The 15,707-nt window shown below is 46.6% G+C and overlaps 1 protein-coding gene across 1 annotated transcript in view; it reads left to right on the top strand.

Moving 5' to 3' along the window:
- Window positions 1-15,707, top strand: part of RBBP8NL (RBBP8 N-terminal like) — a 48,946-nt gene that overhangs the window by 1,223 nt on the left and 32,016 nt on the right. Inside the window, exon 2 of the mRNA XM_066586198.1 lies at window positions 9,662-9,794. Coding sequence (XP_066442295.1) covers window positions 9,674-9,794 — 121 coding nt within the window. The 5' untranslated portion in view covers window positions 9,662-9,673. The remainder of the gene's footprint in view (window positions 1-9,661; window positions 9,795-15,707) is intronic.

Here is a 15,707-nt window from a genome sequence, read left to right as displayed (position 1 = left end):
GATGATAGATAAATTATAGATAGATAGGAGATAGATGGATGGATAGATAGGAGATAGATATGAGATAGATAGATAGATATGAGATAGATAGATAGATAGATAGATAGATATGAGATAGATAGATATGAGATAGTTATTAGATAGATGATAGATAGATGATAGATATGAGATAGATAGATGATATATAGATAGATAGGAGATAGATGATAGATAGATAGATAGATGGATATGAGATAGATAAGAGAGATAGATAGATATGAGATATAGATATGATATAGATATTAGATAGATGATAGATAGATATGAGATATAGATATGATATAGATATTAGATAGATGATAGATAGATATGAGATATAGATATGATATAGATATTAGATATGAGATAGATAGATGATAGATAGATAGATATGAGATGTAGATATGATATAGATATTAGATATGAGATAGATGATTGATAGATAGATATGCGATAGATAGATGATATATAGATAGATTATAGATAGGAGATAGATGGATGGATGGATAGATAGATATGAGATAGATATTAGATAGATAGATATGAGAGATAGATATGAGATAGATAATAGATAGATATGAGATAGATAATAGATAGATATGAGATATAGATAGATATGAGATATAGATAGATATGAGATAGATAGATAGATATAGATAGATAGATATGAAGTAGATAGATAAAGATTAGAGATGAGCGAACGTACTCGTTTCGAGTATTTACTCGATCGAGCACCGCGATTTTCGAGTACTTCAGTACTCGGGTGAAAAGATTCAGGGGGCGCCGGGGGATGGCGTGGCGGCGCGGGGGGTAGCAGCTGGGAACAGGGGGGAGCTCTCTCTCTCTCCCTCTCCCCCCCCCCCACTCCTCGCGGCAATCCCCCACTCACCCACGGCGCCCCCCGAATCTTTTCGCCCGAGTACGGAAGTACTCGAAAATCGCGGTGCTCGGGCGAAAAAGGGGAGTGGCCGAGTAGGCTCACTCATCTCTAATAAAGATATTAGATGGATAGACAGATATGAGAGAGAGAGAGAGATATGAAATGGATAGATATATGATAGATAGAAGATAGATAGATATGAGATAAATAGATAGTGTAGAAAGATGCAATAGATAGATAGATCTGCATCCACAGGTTGTAACTGGTTTGGGAACATAATCCATTCACTTTAAATGGAGCTGAGCTGCAGTACCAGACACAACCCATGGACATCTGTGGCGCTGTTCCTGGAAGAAAACAGCCATTTGTTTCTAACCCTGGAGAACCCCTTAAGGGCAGTGACGAAGGGTTAACTATTGTCTATGTTAATGGCTGCAGGAGGCATGTGACTGTACAGAAAGAGGTTGGCAGTGACTTCTCCCGTGTTACCCCACAGGAATGCAGGAGTATAGGCTGCCACATAAGACTTGCTTTGTCCTCTCGCACTCCGAGCAGGTGGAATTTCTCAGAAGGAATGGCATTGCCCTGCCACCCAAACGGGGAAAGAATAAACAGTCTTTGTCTGCAGGGCCTTAAACGTAATCAATGAAACCTGATGAAACACTCAGGAGAGCTAATGAACCAGCAACACGTCATGTGTGACCGCTGAGCCCGCCGTAGACCCACGTCACAGGGGTCATGTACAGAATAAAAGCCATATATCCAAAGGATAGAGGATAATCATGTGATTGGTGGGCACCCGACCACTTGGACCCTCACTGATCCTGAGAATGGGGTTTCAAAGGTCCCCGAATCAATGGAGTAATAGTCATGACTGCGCACCAATGCTCTGTTCATTTCAATGGGACCGCCGGAGATGCAACATCCGAGCACTTGAACTTGGCTTATCTCCCGCAGTCCCACTAAAATGAATGGGGTGGCAGCACCTATGTGTCACCATCACTCCACTGATTCAGGGACCTTCAGGACTCCCCTTGTTGGGATCAGTGGTGGTCCCAGCGGTCAGTCTTCTACCGATCATCCAGCCATCCACTACCCATAGGTATTATAACCAGCATCCGCGGTCCGGCAGCTAGTAATGAGCTGCGGTGGTGGCGCTCAGGTCACAGCCTCATACTGGTGGAGCGGAATTCCTCTCCTCGGACGGGAACAGCTTGTATATACAACATTTATTCAACATTTAATCAGCGCTGTTTTGTACACCAGACAATCTGTTTATTTTCCGGGCGGTATTATTGGCAGCGATTACAGTAATACCTCACTGCGGGACATAGTATACAAGGTATAGAGGTATGGTTTACAGGTGAGTGGTAGCTGCTGACAATACAGTGTTAATAGGTTATCAATACTATGACACATAAACGGCCGCCTTTTCTACACATCTTTAATAATTTCACGTGAATCGGTCCTAAATTCTGTGCTGTTAAGTGCTTTATAGTTCTTTCTATAGCTTAGGGCTCTGTTTTGCTGATGCAGAGCTTCAAATCTCCTGCATAGTCATAAAGTTAATGATTACATTTTTCCTATCTGCAACCACCACTAGGGGGAGCTCACTGTATACTGCTTATACATTGAACTCAATAATAACCCAGTATACGCTAAGCTCCCTCTAGTGGTGGCTACAAGTAATCCGAATTGAATCATTCGAACAGGGTTGTCCAGTTGGAAACTGTTGATGGCCTATCAGGATAGATCATCAATAGTAAAACGGCAGGGGTCTGCTACTTAAGACCCCCCGCTGATCAGCCGTTTACTGAGTCAGAGTGCTAGAGCATTGAGCTGATTTCTGCAGGAAGCAGAGTTGGCCAATCAGAGCATGTTGTAGTGTCTTAGACTACCCATGCATCACCAGTGATCAATGTGCCGTAGCCATGTTGGAAGAATGAAGAGGGGTCTCAGGAAGAGACAGATCAGTGGGCGGACTGGAAAAAAGGAGGGTGGCTTCAAGCAATATAACTCCCCCCACCGGTCTTTGGCCAAATTTTGCCCAGGGACTTGAGGAGCACTTTAAACAATGGCAGCTGTGCCACCACTATTAGGTCAACACATGAATCCGATGCTGCAGGAGTTCTCCACGGTTCAGTGATCAGTTTCAGTGTGAATCCACCTTAGATGGGAAAATCCAGCAATTGCCCATCAGTGCTAGACTAGGCGGGCCAGGATTTCACTTCCAATCATGTGGTGGTTTCTCATTTAACGGTGTGGAGAGTATACCAGGAATGGCGTAATGGAGGAAAGACATCCACCGAAAGGGGATCCTGTGGATGGAAACAACTCAGGATCGAAAGGGGTCAGAGGAGGATGTCAAGAATTTTTCCAACTAACAGGCAAGCATTGAGTCAAAAGCAGCTGAATACACGGACCGAAACTAAATATGCCCGTGTGAATGAGTCAAAACAGAGACTACAATGACCAAAGATGGCAAGAATTGTATCACTGAGCAGCAGAAAACATCTCCCGGTCAGATGGATACAGATTTCTGTTGCTGTTGGGGGTTATAATTTGGCACAAGCAGCATGAATCGATGACCCCTTCCTGTCAGCTGGTCAGAACATATCAGCACCGCCATCTAATCCGCAGAAACTACAAGAAGCTTCCTGTCCGCAGGGGCCGATATTCCCGCAGAATGATTTCCCCAGCGAGTGGGATCTATGTCACAACGAATTGCTGCGGATCTGAAGGCCAAAGGAAAGAGGTCCAACGCGCTACTAGAGGGGGGTCTAATAAAGGGGCCATACAGTCTATATTGTAATATTGGCAGCTGTACTATAGGAAGAGCAAATGACGCGATTACCCTGGGGCTTCCATTACCTATAAGCCTCCCGAATGAGAGGAACCAGCAGTACTCTAGAGCATCCAGCATCATTGTGCAGGTGCGAGATGGTATTATTGGGCCCCATATGGCACTATTACTGTTATTCCCATTTCTCACAGATGTTCTCGAGTCTCTCGGTCACGGCTGATGATGACGCCTCCGTGACCTTAGCTGCCGGCTGATGATGACGCCTCCGTGACCTTAGCTGCCGTCGGAGATGTTCTGCTGCTTATCAGTGTAATCATTGTAAAATGTCATAAGTAATCAAAACATTCACAACGACTTTGGGATAATTGTTTTATATCACGGGGTTAATTGGAATAATGGCAGATGTATGCGGAGAAGAGGATGTTGGAGTAAAGGGAGATTCTGAGGGTATCTCCGTGAGTTACGGTACAGTTTTCCGTGTGCCATTACTTTATATATAGGGTGCGGTTGGCCTTTAATACCCACAAGTTCAACCAGACAGTCAACATAAAGTGAAATAACAAGTTCTCCTCACAATGAGGCGAATGACACACAAGGTGCGCAGGACGAGCTCACCTACAGTCACGGCCAAAAGATTTAAGACTCCTTAAGGACTCATGCCCACGGCCGGGTCAGATCCCGACTGCGAAATCTCGCAGCGGAATCAGACCCGTCGCCCCCCAGAGACACATACCTGCCCGGATCCAAGGCAAGTGTCTCGGTAGTGCAGCGCATGGCGCATCGGCGCTGGGGGATGACGCTAACTCTTGCGATACTTCCGTAGTGCTCACAGCGGAAGTATCGCGGGATGGACGGCTTCCATTGACTGCAGTAGAAGCCGTCTGTGCGATTTTTCCGCACAAAATAGAACGTGCCGCGATTCTCCCCCGCGAGCGGAAAATAGCAGTTGCTTTCCGCTCGTAGGCAGGGGAGCATCGTTTAACATGGCATGTCTATGAACGGACATTGCTGCGGACCGCGAATTCCGCAGCGATGATCTGTCTGTGGGCATCCGACCTTAGTCAGATGTTTCTATGGTTACTGAAGTACAATTATAAGCGTTCAGAAGTTTTTACATTTTTCCTACATCATGTATCTGACCACATTCAAAAGAATAGGGTTCATATTCGCACGAGATTTGTGCATCACGCAACACACAAATCTCACGCAAATTTTTCAGAAACTGTGTGAAACTGGCCTTAAAGTGATGACTCTCATTTTCCAAGACTTCTTCCATTCCCCCCGACATGCTGGGTATTTGTTTCTGGGCCAAATCCTGACTGATGACCCATTTTTCCTAATTAGTGTTCAGAGTTCGGCCGCCTGCAGACGAGCGGGTCGGATCCGGCGGCGAGAATTCTCGCCGCGGGACCCAACCCGAGAGCATGCAGTGACGAGCGCGTACTCACCCGCGCCTGGCGGCCCCGGCTCTTTCATGTGCCGGCTGCCGCGCAGCCGGCGCATGCGCAGACCGGAGCCGGCGGCCGGGTGAGTGCGTGCCCCGCACAAAAATAGGACATGCCGCGGTTTGTTTGCCGTGCGAGATTTCGCGCGGCCAAACCGCGGTCGTCTTCATAGGAGTGCGTATTGTAATGCACTCCTATGCAGGCTTTCAGTGGCGGAAATCCCGCGGGAAATACCGCCGCGGGATTTCCGCCCGTCTGCAGGCGGCCTTTATCATAATTTCTGTGTTTTATGTTTGTCCTCCTACGATTTGAGGATTGACCAAAGCTTCTCAATGGGATGGCCATCTTGGGAGTTTCTTGGCCATGAACCCAAAACTTCAATGTTTTGTTCACCGAGCCACTTAGTCATCCCTTTTGCCTCGTGACATGGTGCTCCATCATACTGGAGAAGGCATTGTTCATCACCACATGGCTCCCGGATGGTTGGGAGAAGTTGCTGTGGTCAATCCTCAGAAAGCAGGTGCACAGCAGTAGGTCCTCGCATTGTTCCGCATGCACTTGGCCTGTGGTGCGATGCCGCTGCCGGCCGCATTGAGAACAACAGGAGATGCGATGTGAGAGCACACCCGAAGGTGGGACGTGCCGCGATTTGTTTCCCACGTCTCTTCTGTGTATGACCCCATTCAAAAGAATGGGGTTCCTATTCATGCGAGATTTGCGCGTCTTGCAACGCACAAATCTCGCACGATTTTCTCGGCCTTGTGAAAACGGCCTAAGGCTGTATGCGTAAAACGCCTTGTGGTTAACACAACGTTCTACTGGCTTCTGGAGCCGGCGATGAGTTGGTAGTGACAGTGCACTGCACATGGCAGAGTATCTCAAGTACGCGGTCATGCACAGTGGGATTTTTTTTTTCCAATTCCCGGCTCTGTCTCATAGCGGCATTGCTTATGCAACATCGCCGATACACCGTGCGTTGCGTACGGACAGCGTTGCATATGTTCCCCATTGAGAAGCATAGGGCTGTTCCTGTGAAATAGAGCATGCTGTAATCTTTTTCACGTGTGCATCTACACGCAATGTTTACAATGTGAAGGGATCAATGAAAATCAATGTACTTCCATTAACTTCATCCACCGTGTGCTATGTGGCCGAGCATCGTGTATAAGAGGTGAAATCACGGCTGTGTGAACGAGCCCTAAAAGATCTAAAAACACTGAAGCAGCAAACTTTGTGAAAACCAAAATTCGTTTCGGTCTCAAAACTTTGTCCACAACTGTACTCCGTACAGCTTATAGTCTGCAGTATAGTAGACTAATGCCCTCAGCCGTATTTGGACTGCGGAATCTGAAGCGAGTGTTCGCCTCTTGATCCCGAAGCAAATACTCCCCATAGGACATGCTTTGGAAAACGCTTTCCCATGCCCACAAGCGGAAATCAACAGCGCTAGCGGTGGAAAATCGCAGCATGTCCTATTCTAGTGCGAGCCAGTCAATGGAAGCCGACCGTCCTGCGATGAGTCGCAGCGGATCCGCATCATTGCTGGGGCGACTCTCTGCACTCCGCATGTGCGGCAGCGCACCAGCCGGCACATCCGCAGAGCAGAAAGAAGACCGGTATGTGGAAGTCAATGCCGGGGCACAGGGTCTGATTTTGCTGTGAGATTTCACAGTCGGAATCCAGCCTGGCTGTGTACATTCAGCCTAAAGAAAAAGATTAGTGAAATGCGTCGTGTTTGAATGTGTCCTGTATCTGATACTAATTGGCATTTATCTTCATTTACATAGGGGAATAAGAGGGTTGAAGATGTTTCAAGGGTAGTCCTTCTAAAATTTTTATCACAATAGACTTAAAAGAAGAAAAACTGGAGTGAAATGCGTTGTGTTCTAATATTTCATGTGTGTTACTGCTTGTTATGAAAGCTGTCTGTCTTTTACATAACAGAAGAAGATGGTTGAAGATGTCTTAAGGGTAGTCCTTCTGATAGTCCTTCTGTCTCCAGAGTGAAACGCATTAGGTTTAAATGTGTTCCGTATGCGTTACTACTTGGCATGGAATTTGTCTGCATTTTACATACAGGAATAAGAGGGTTTAAGATATCTCCGGGATGATATCCTTATCACAATAAACTAAAGAGAAGAAAGGCTGAAGTGAAACGCGTTGTATTCAAATTTATCATGTGTGTTACTATGTGGTGTGAATCCTCTCTGCATTTTACACAGAGATATAAGAAGGTTGAAGATGTCTCAAGGGTAGTCCTTATGGTATCCTTATCACAATAGACTGAAGAAAAGCTGGAGTGAAACGCGTTGTATTCAAATTCGTCATCTGTTAATGATTGTTGTAAATCCAGGCTGCATTTTACATTGAGAAATAGGAAGGTTGAAGTTTTCTGCAGAGGACACCTACTGATATCCTTAGCCCAAGAAACTAAAAAGTAGAAGAGCCGGAGTAAAACGCGTTTGGTTTAAATTTGTCCTATGTGTATTACTACTTAGTGTAAGTCCTTGCATAAAGAAATAAGAGTCTTGAAGATGTCTTGAGACATTCAGATATTCAGGTGCTTTTGGTACCAATGAATGCAATAATAAAAAAGGAGCATGGAAAATAAGAGGGAGTGAAACGCGTTGTACATGTACGAAGTATGCCAATGCTTGGAGCGAATACAACCATCAGGTTGCAATCCCTGTTGTTGCCAAAATAATGTCTACTGTTACTGCCATATGCTGGCATCCAGCAGCGTGTTCAGGCACAAAGTTCCTGGCAATATAACAGGATTTCCACCAAACACATTCATGTCTGAAACCGGATTCCCTGGAGCCATCGCTGAGTCACTAAACCACAAGGTATCAGACTCAAAGTGTGAGAAGGACTAAGAATTTCACAAGGTGTTGGCAAAGGTGTGAAATACAATCTTTCACCAAATGGTCCACCAAGATGCTAATGATGGAGGGTAATAAACGTGAGCGGCGTCATCTGACCCCTGCCCAAAAATTAGTTTTATTTTTTTCAGCTGTAAATTCTGTTCTGGCTAATGTCTCATCACATAACTAAAGAGTTAGATGATACAATTCTGACTACTGCAGCCACCACTAGGGGGAGCTTACAAGTTAACTGAAGACAAGTGAGTTAAATGGGAGCTGTATGTATTCATATGCAGCGAGATGTCAGCATATGATGTTATATTTCCCTCCTGCTGTACAACCTCTTCCCCTCTTATAGCATATAGTGTGATATATCTGTCCAGCTGTACCTCTGCTTCCCCTCACAGTATGTAGTTTGATGTCTCCCTTCTGCTGCACCTCCTCTTCCCCTCTCACAGCATATGGTGTGATATTGCCCTCTTGCTGAACCTTCCTTTCCCCTCTCACAGCATGTAGTTTGATATCTCCCTCCTGCTGCACCTCCCCTTCCCCTCTCACAGCATATGGTGTGATATTGCCCACCTGCTGCAAATCTGATTCCTCTCTCACAACATATAGGGGGATATCTCCCTCCTACTGCACCTCTGTTACCCCTCTTATAGCACATGCTGCAATATCTCCCTCCTGCTACACTTCTTCTTTCCCTCTCATAGCATAAAGTGTGATAACTCCCTCCTGCTGCACCTCACTACCCCTCTTGCTGCATATGATGTGATGTCACCCTCCAAGTGTACCTCCCCTTCCCCTCCCCAAGGATATAGTGTGATAGCTCCCTCTTGCTGCACCTCCTCTTCTTCTCTCACAGCATACAGTGTGATATCGCCCTCTTGCTACATCCTTTGCCCTCTCACAACATATAGTGAAATATTTGTCTCATGCTGCACCTCCCCTTCCCCTGTCTCAGGATATAGTATGATATATTTCTTCCCCTTCCCTTAGCACAGCATATGCTGTAATATCTCCCTCCCCTTCCCTTAGCACAGCATATGGTGTGATATCTTCCTCTTCTTCCCCTCTCACAGCACACTGAATGTGAGAGACTGCAGCTACATACCCCTCCTATCCCTCCTCTCTGTTTTCTATTTTATGTATTAACGGAAACAGTATAGTTCATGAACCAAGCCGGGAAAGAGGATGTATAGCCTGCAGGAGGTTGAGGGAGATAAAACTGACCTCTAATAACATACCGTGTTTCCCCAAAAATAAGACAGTGTCTTATATTAATTTTTGTTCAAAAAGGTTTAACTTTTTTACATGTATAGCTGCCTGGACACTATTTAAATTGACTTTTTTAATTAACTGTTAGCAGGGCTTAATTTTGGAGTAGGGCTTATATTTCAAGCATCCTTAAAAAGCCTGAAAAATAATTTTGCAACCTCAAAAATTCTGGAAAATCGTGCTATGTCTTATTTTCAGGGTATGTCTTCTTTTCAGGGAAACAAGGTATGATGCAAAATACTAAGATGCACTTTATGAAATACAACATGGCTGTCAGCAATCGGGCTCGCAGGATGCTTATAAGCTAAAGGAGACCCCAAGTCAGCAGTTGGGGAACATCTAAATAACTTTATTTATCTTCTTCTGTTCTAAGGGCAACAACTGAATGGTTATAACCCAGAATCAGTGTACGAAAAGTGCGACACGCGCAAGTGGCAGTATGGCAAACGAAAGCTTTACCGAAGCTCTGCACAGACTGAAGGAGATCCATGACAAGGAAGTAGTAGGTGAGGCTACATATATATAACCTGCCTGGGAATCTGGTGATCACGGCTCACTCCTGTAACAAACATCACATGGTCCGCCAGTCCCGCAAGCTACTATTAGCTTCTGCGACTATAGGGAACAGCTCTGATGCTAATGCTGTTAGCAAGTTATTCTTTAAAGGGTATGTAGACTTTGCAACCAATGTGTATGCTCCACTGCGGCTCACATAGAAAATGAAGCAACGTTGCAAGTGGACTGCATGAAAAATGTACCATTTTTGCTTTTGCAGCGTCCCTGCAGACTATGTGTTTCCATGTTGTGTCCATAGTATGATGATGCTGCAGCAATGTGTTGTTCTCTCTCCCCCCCCCCTCTCCCCCCCCTCTCCCCCCCCCTCTCCCCCCCCCTCTCCCCCCCCCTCTCTCCCCCCTCTCTCCCCCCCCCCTCTCCCCCCCTCTCTCCCCCCTCTCCCCCCCCTCTCTCTCCCCCCTCTCCCCCCCCTCTCTCTCCCCCCTCTCTCTCCCCCCTCTCTCTCTCCTCCCTCTCTCTCTCCTCCCTCTCTCTCTCTCTCTCTCTCTCTCCCTCTCTCCCTCTCTCCCCCCCTTTCTCTCCCCCCTCTCTCTCCCCCCTCTCTCTCCCCTCTCTCTCTCCCCTCTCTCTCCCCCCCTCTCTCTCCCCCCCTCTCTCTCTCCCCCCCTCTCTCTCTCCCCTCTCTCTCCCCCCCCCTCTCTCCCCCCTCTCTCTCTCTCCTCTCTCCCCCTCTCTCCCTCACTGGGGCGGGGTCGAACACGATTTGATGCTCGTTCCAGTAACGAGCACCATCGAGTACGCTAACACTCGAATGAGCATTAAGCTTGGCAGAGTATGTTCGCTGAACTCTAGTAGTTGCATGTAGCTAGGATATGCCATCGCTTTATGATTGGTGGGGGTCCGAGCTTTGGAACTCCCATCGATCCTGAGAATGGAGGGGCTGCAGTACAGATTCAGTGTTTTCCTATGCATAGTGATGCCCCCGCTGTGCGGAAACTGCAGCCGACCCCGTTCCTTTCAATGCAGCTTTAAAGGAGGATGTAGTGCTGCAATCCATATATTCTCATGATTGGTGGGGGTTGGACTCCCACCAATCATAAGGCGATCGCATAACTAGAGATCTATTACTAGATGGCCCTTACTTTATAAGACTTGATGCACACTTGTGTTAAAAAATTGTCCATGTTTCATCGGCAGAAAATGTCATATTTTCATACATGTGCCGTTCCGTGTCAGTAGCTTTACTTCTATGTGTCATCCATTTTTCATGCCTGAAGCCAAAACTAATGAAACAGTCCCAATTCCTTTTTTTCGTGTGCATATCTCAAGAAAAACGGACTTCACACAGACTGCACAAGGGTGGCACAAGGAGGGCCGTTCGTCTAGCCTCATTGACTTTAATGGGGGAGTCTAATCCATAAACAGATCCGAAGAATACATGTGATGAGTTCTTTCACACCGTCTGTGTCTGCTTGAAAGAACTCTGTGATGTCACAATGAATAATATAGGTCTTTATCCTATAGAAAATGCCAGTGTGCTGGGGCCTAAGGTGGAGCAATTTTCCAATATTGTTTTTAAAGGGGTTCTCCAATTAAAGGGGTTTTCCAAGGAGAATACTACTGATGAGCTATCCTCAGACTAGGTCATCAATAGTTGATTGGCTGCGGTCCGACTGATCAGCTGAGCAGGCGCATGCTGTCAGCACCGCAAATACACAGAGGTCAGAGCAGAAGTCTCTGCTCCAACCTCTGTGTAGTGGCCGGCGCTTGTAACTGCAGGCACAGCTCATGTTGATTTCAATGACGGACCCCAGCCGATCAACTATTGATGACCCATCCTGAGGATAGCTCATCAGTAATATTCTCCCTGGAAAACCCCTTTAACCCTTTAGTGACATGTCCTATTTTGGCTCTAAGAACATGGCAGTTTTTGGGGGAATTTTCATCCCCAGTTTTCAAAAGCCATAACTTTTTATTTTCCTTCGCTGTGGCCGTATGAGGGCTTGTTTTCTACATGGCCAGCTGTAGTTTTCATTGCCATTTTTGGGTACATATAATGTAAAATTAAACCCTTTTAATAAAAACTCTTTTTTTGCTTTGCTGTGTTCAACGTTACATAACTTTTATTTTTCCATGGACGGAGCTCTGTGGGGGCTTGTTTTTTGCGAGACGAGCTGTACTTTTTGTTGGTACCGTTTTGGGGTACGTAGGGCTTTTTTGATCACTTTTATTCTATTTTATGGGAGGCCAAGTGAATTAAAAAAACAGTATTTTGGCTCCATTTTTGTAGTTTTTTTACAGCTTTTGCTGTGTTTAATTTATTGTATGGATCGTTACGGATGTGACTAAACCAAATGTGTTTTTTTTTTCAACAAAGAGAGGAAAGTGCACAAACAAGTCTTATTACTATTTTTTACATATTTTTTTAAACATTTTTTTATGTCCCTGTAGGTGACTTGAACGTGCAATCCTGTGATCACTATGATAATACATCCTATACTGCAATGTATCATCGCTAATTATAGTGATCATTGGCAGTGGCAAACTTGTACGCCATTGTCTGGTGTTCGGTTGCCATGTAAACCCATCATCCCCCCACAATTACATAGCGGAGGGCTGATGACGTCACAGATAGAGTGCCCTCACTTTGTGGACCCGTTACATTCCATGATCAACATTGATTGCAGCATGCAAAGGGTTAACAGCAAGACTGTATGTTTTCACCTATCCCTGCTGTTGCTGCAGGAGCCTGGCTGTCAATCACAGGCATCTTTCGCTGAAGATGGCACAGACTCGGCCTCTGAGTCCATGCCATCCATGGGACATAAGTATATGCTCTTGGGAGGAAACTGCTTCCCAGCCAGGGGCGGGAAGGGGTTAAAAACATTATTCCCTATTCTCAGAACAAATGTTAAATGTCTGATCACTGGGGGTCTCACCACTGGAGCCCCCCAGCACTCCTGAGACTGGCATACCTGAATGCCCCATAGGAATGGAATGACAGTGTGTATGCTTGACGGCTGCTCCATTCACTTCTATGGGATGGAGGGAGATCAATGTGCTCAGCTATCTCCTTCTGTCCCATAGAAATGAATGGCCTAGTAGTTGAGCATACGCAGTGTCATTCCATTCATATGGGGTGCCAGTCTCTATCGTTGGACCCCCAGTCATCTGACATGTATCGCCTATCCTCTGGATGAGGCACCAATGTCCATAGTGGGGAAAAAAACCTTTAATAATGTTCTTTCCCGTATTACATTATATTGTATAATCTTCGCTAATCGTATCTTACAACTTCATTCACCACTTCCAGAGTCGTCTCTGTGGCCACAGGCAGGAGTAATGATTCGTCTTGTCTTCCAAGGACAGGATGAGACATGTTGGAGCACCCTGAGAAAAATGTCCTGGGAAAGACAAAATGCGCGGGACTATAATGGTTAAACGAGTAAGGCCGGTGATGAGACCGCATTGTTCTGCGGTGCGAGTAGACAGGTCGGAGGAGAATGCCTCATGAATAGACTTGCCTCACTACTCAGTCGCATGCCGCCTGAAGCATGGTGTTACTGTAGCTTTAAGCACTCGGTTATCATAGTGGAGCGTATGTTTATTAGGCTCTCTGCTTGCTGCCAGTGAATGTAGAAATCTTATACTTCCCATAGATGAGAGTTTGCTACAATTGTATCCAGTCTAGACAATCCTCTGTGAGCAAAACACATCAAGAGCATTAGGCTGCCTGTCCACGGGCGTAGCGATATCCCGTGGCAGATCCCAACCGCGGCAGCCGCCGCCGGAAAGCAGGAGACAGCTGACGGTTCTCTGCTCTGACAGATGGAGAATCGCGGCAAATCACAGCATGCTGCGATATGAATCCCGCGAGTGGAGAAACGCTATGATTATCCGCTCGTGGACGCCGCGGCTGTGCTTTCCAAAGCAACGCTATGGAAAGCCTCAGACAGCGTGATTCGCCAGCAGAAACACGCCTGTGGACATGCAGCCTTAGGCCGCCTGCACACGAGCGGATATTCCGCGGCGGGATTTCCAGCGGAATTTCTGCCGCTGAAAGCCTGCATAGGATTGCGTTAACAAACGCAATCCTATGCAGACGGCGGCGGTTTGGCCACCTGAAATCTCGCGCAGCAAACAAATCGCGGCATGCTCTATTTCTGTGCGGCGCTCGCAGAGCCCTGCACAGAAATGTCACTCACCCGCCGCTGGCTCTGGTCTGCGCATGCGCCGGCTGCGCGGCAAGCCGGCACATCAAACAGCTGGAGCAGGCGGGTGCGGGTGAGTACCCGCTGGTCCCTGCAGGCGTGGGATCCCACCCACCCGTCTGCAGGCGGCCTTAATCTCTCTCCTGTTCTGATAGTTTATTACATTTGACATTCACTTGATACAATGTATCAGTTTGGATCTACACCGGATACAATTGTATCAAATTCTCAGCTGGGAGAAGTTCTATAGTTCTAAACAAAAATGTTTCCATCCTCTAATAGTAAAGAGAGTCTGGCCTCATGTCCACAGGTGGGTCGGACTCTGCCTGTGGGAGCCCGCAGCCGAATCTGACCCTGCCCGCAGCCGAGGACCCTGCTGCCGCACATGCACAGTAGAGGCATTTTTTTCAAACTCCTACTTTCCTGCGGGCGGGCCACGGATCGGACGGCTGCCATTGACTTCCATTGTGGGAAGCGCGCTGAAATGGAGCATGTTGCGATTTGATTTCCGCAAATCAAATCCACATGGTTTAATTCAGTTGCGGACGCCCATGTCTCCCTACGGGCGGCTTGAACTGCGGATCATGCGCACAGGACACAATTTAAATCCGCCCGTGGACATTGGGCCGTCAGGAGCTCAGTTGCAGTTAAAAAATGTGATTTTTACAGCCCGCTGGTTGCAATCAGGAAGTGGAATCAGGGTGGCGTTTTCACATCAGCCTGGTCCATGCGATCGCTCTTCGGACGCTGTTGAATGCCTCTTTCCTGTCTTGAGTGTGATGCATTGTGTAATATGGTCTGTGTGTTACTGCTTGGTGTAAAGGCTTTGAATAAGACTCCAAGATGTCTCAAAGGTCGTCCTTCTGCTATTCTTAGTACAATAGACTAAAAGGAGGAAGGCTGGAATGAAACGCGTTGTGTTCTAAAATCTTACATATATTTCTGATTAGTGTGACTCTTGTCAACACTTCACACAGAGGAATAAGTCTTAAAGATGCCTCACAGTAGTCCTTATGATATCCCTAATACAATGGATTCAAGAGATGAAAAGCTGCTGTGAAGCATGCTGGGTAGAGATGAGCGAGTAGTGCCTTATGCGAGTACCTGCCCGCTCATCTCAAAAGATTCGGGTCCCGCGGGGGAGAGAGGTGAGTTGCGGGAGTGAGCAGGGGGTAGTGGGTGCCGCTCTCCCCCGATTCGGGTGCCGCTCTCCCCGCTGCTCCCCGCCCCCCGTCGGCACCCGAATCTTTTGAGACGAGCGGGCAGGTACTCACATAAGGCACTACTCGCTTGAGTAGTTTGCCTTAGTGAGTACGCTCGCTCATCTCTAATGCTGGGTTTTAATCAGTCCTATGTGCATTACTACTTCTCTGCAGGTATTCTTAGTACTACTGAATACAATGCAGGGAAATAAGAGGGTATGAAATATGTTGTAGAGTAAGAGCCCTTCTATACGGGCCAATAAGTCATTCAGATTCCCATATCCAGCGGGAATGTGAACGATTATCATTCAGTGTAAATGCATGTCCTGAATGAATGACGTTCAAGAATTAGCTCGCTCCTCATGCATCACTCAGTTTCTGCATGCAAAAAACTGACCAACGGATCGGCCCGTGTGAACAGGCAGTATCATTATGAACAACTGCCTGTTTACTGTGAATGGAGGCGAGCGGGCTGGAACGATCCCTTGCC

The sequence above is a fragment of the Eleutherodactylus coqui genome, chromosome 13 (assembly GCF_035609145.1).
Source record: "Eleutherodactylus coqui strain aEleCoq1 chromosome 13, aEleCoq1.hap1, whole genome shotgun sequence".
In the NCBI taxonomy this organism is placed as follows: Eukaryota; Metazoa; Chordata; class Amphibia; order Anura; family Eleutherodactylidae; genus Eleutherodactylus; species Eleutherodactylus coqui.
The sequence above is the reverse complement of the archived record's forward strand: the minus strand, read 5'-3'. Positions and strand labels throughout refer to the sequence as shown.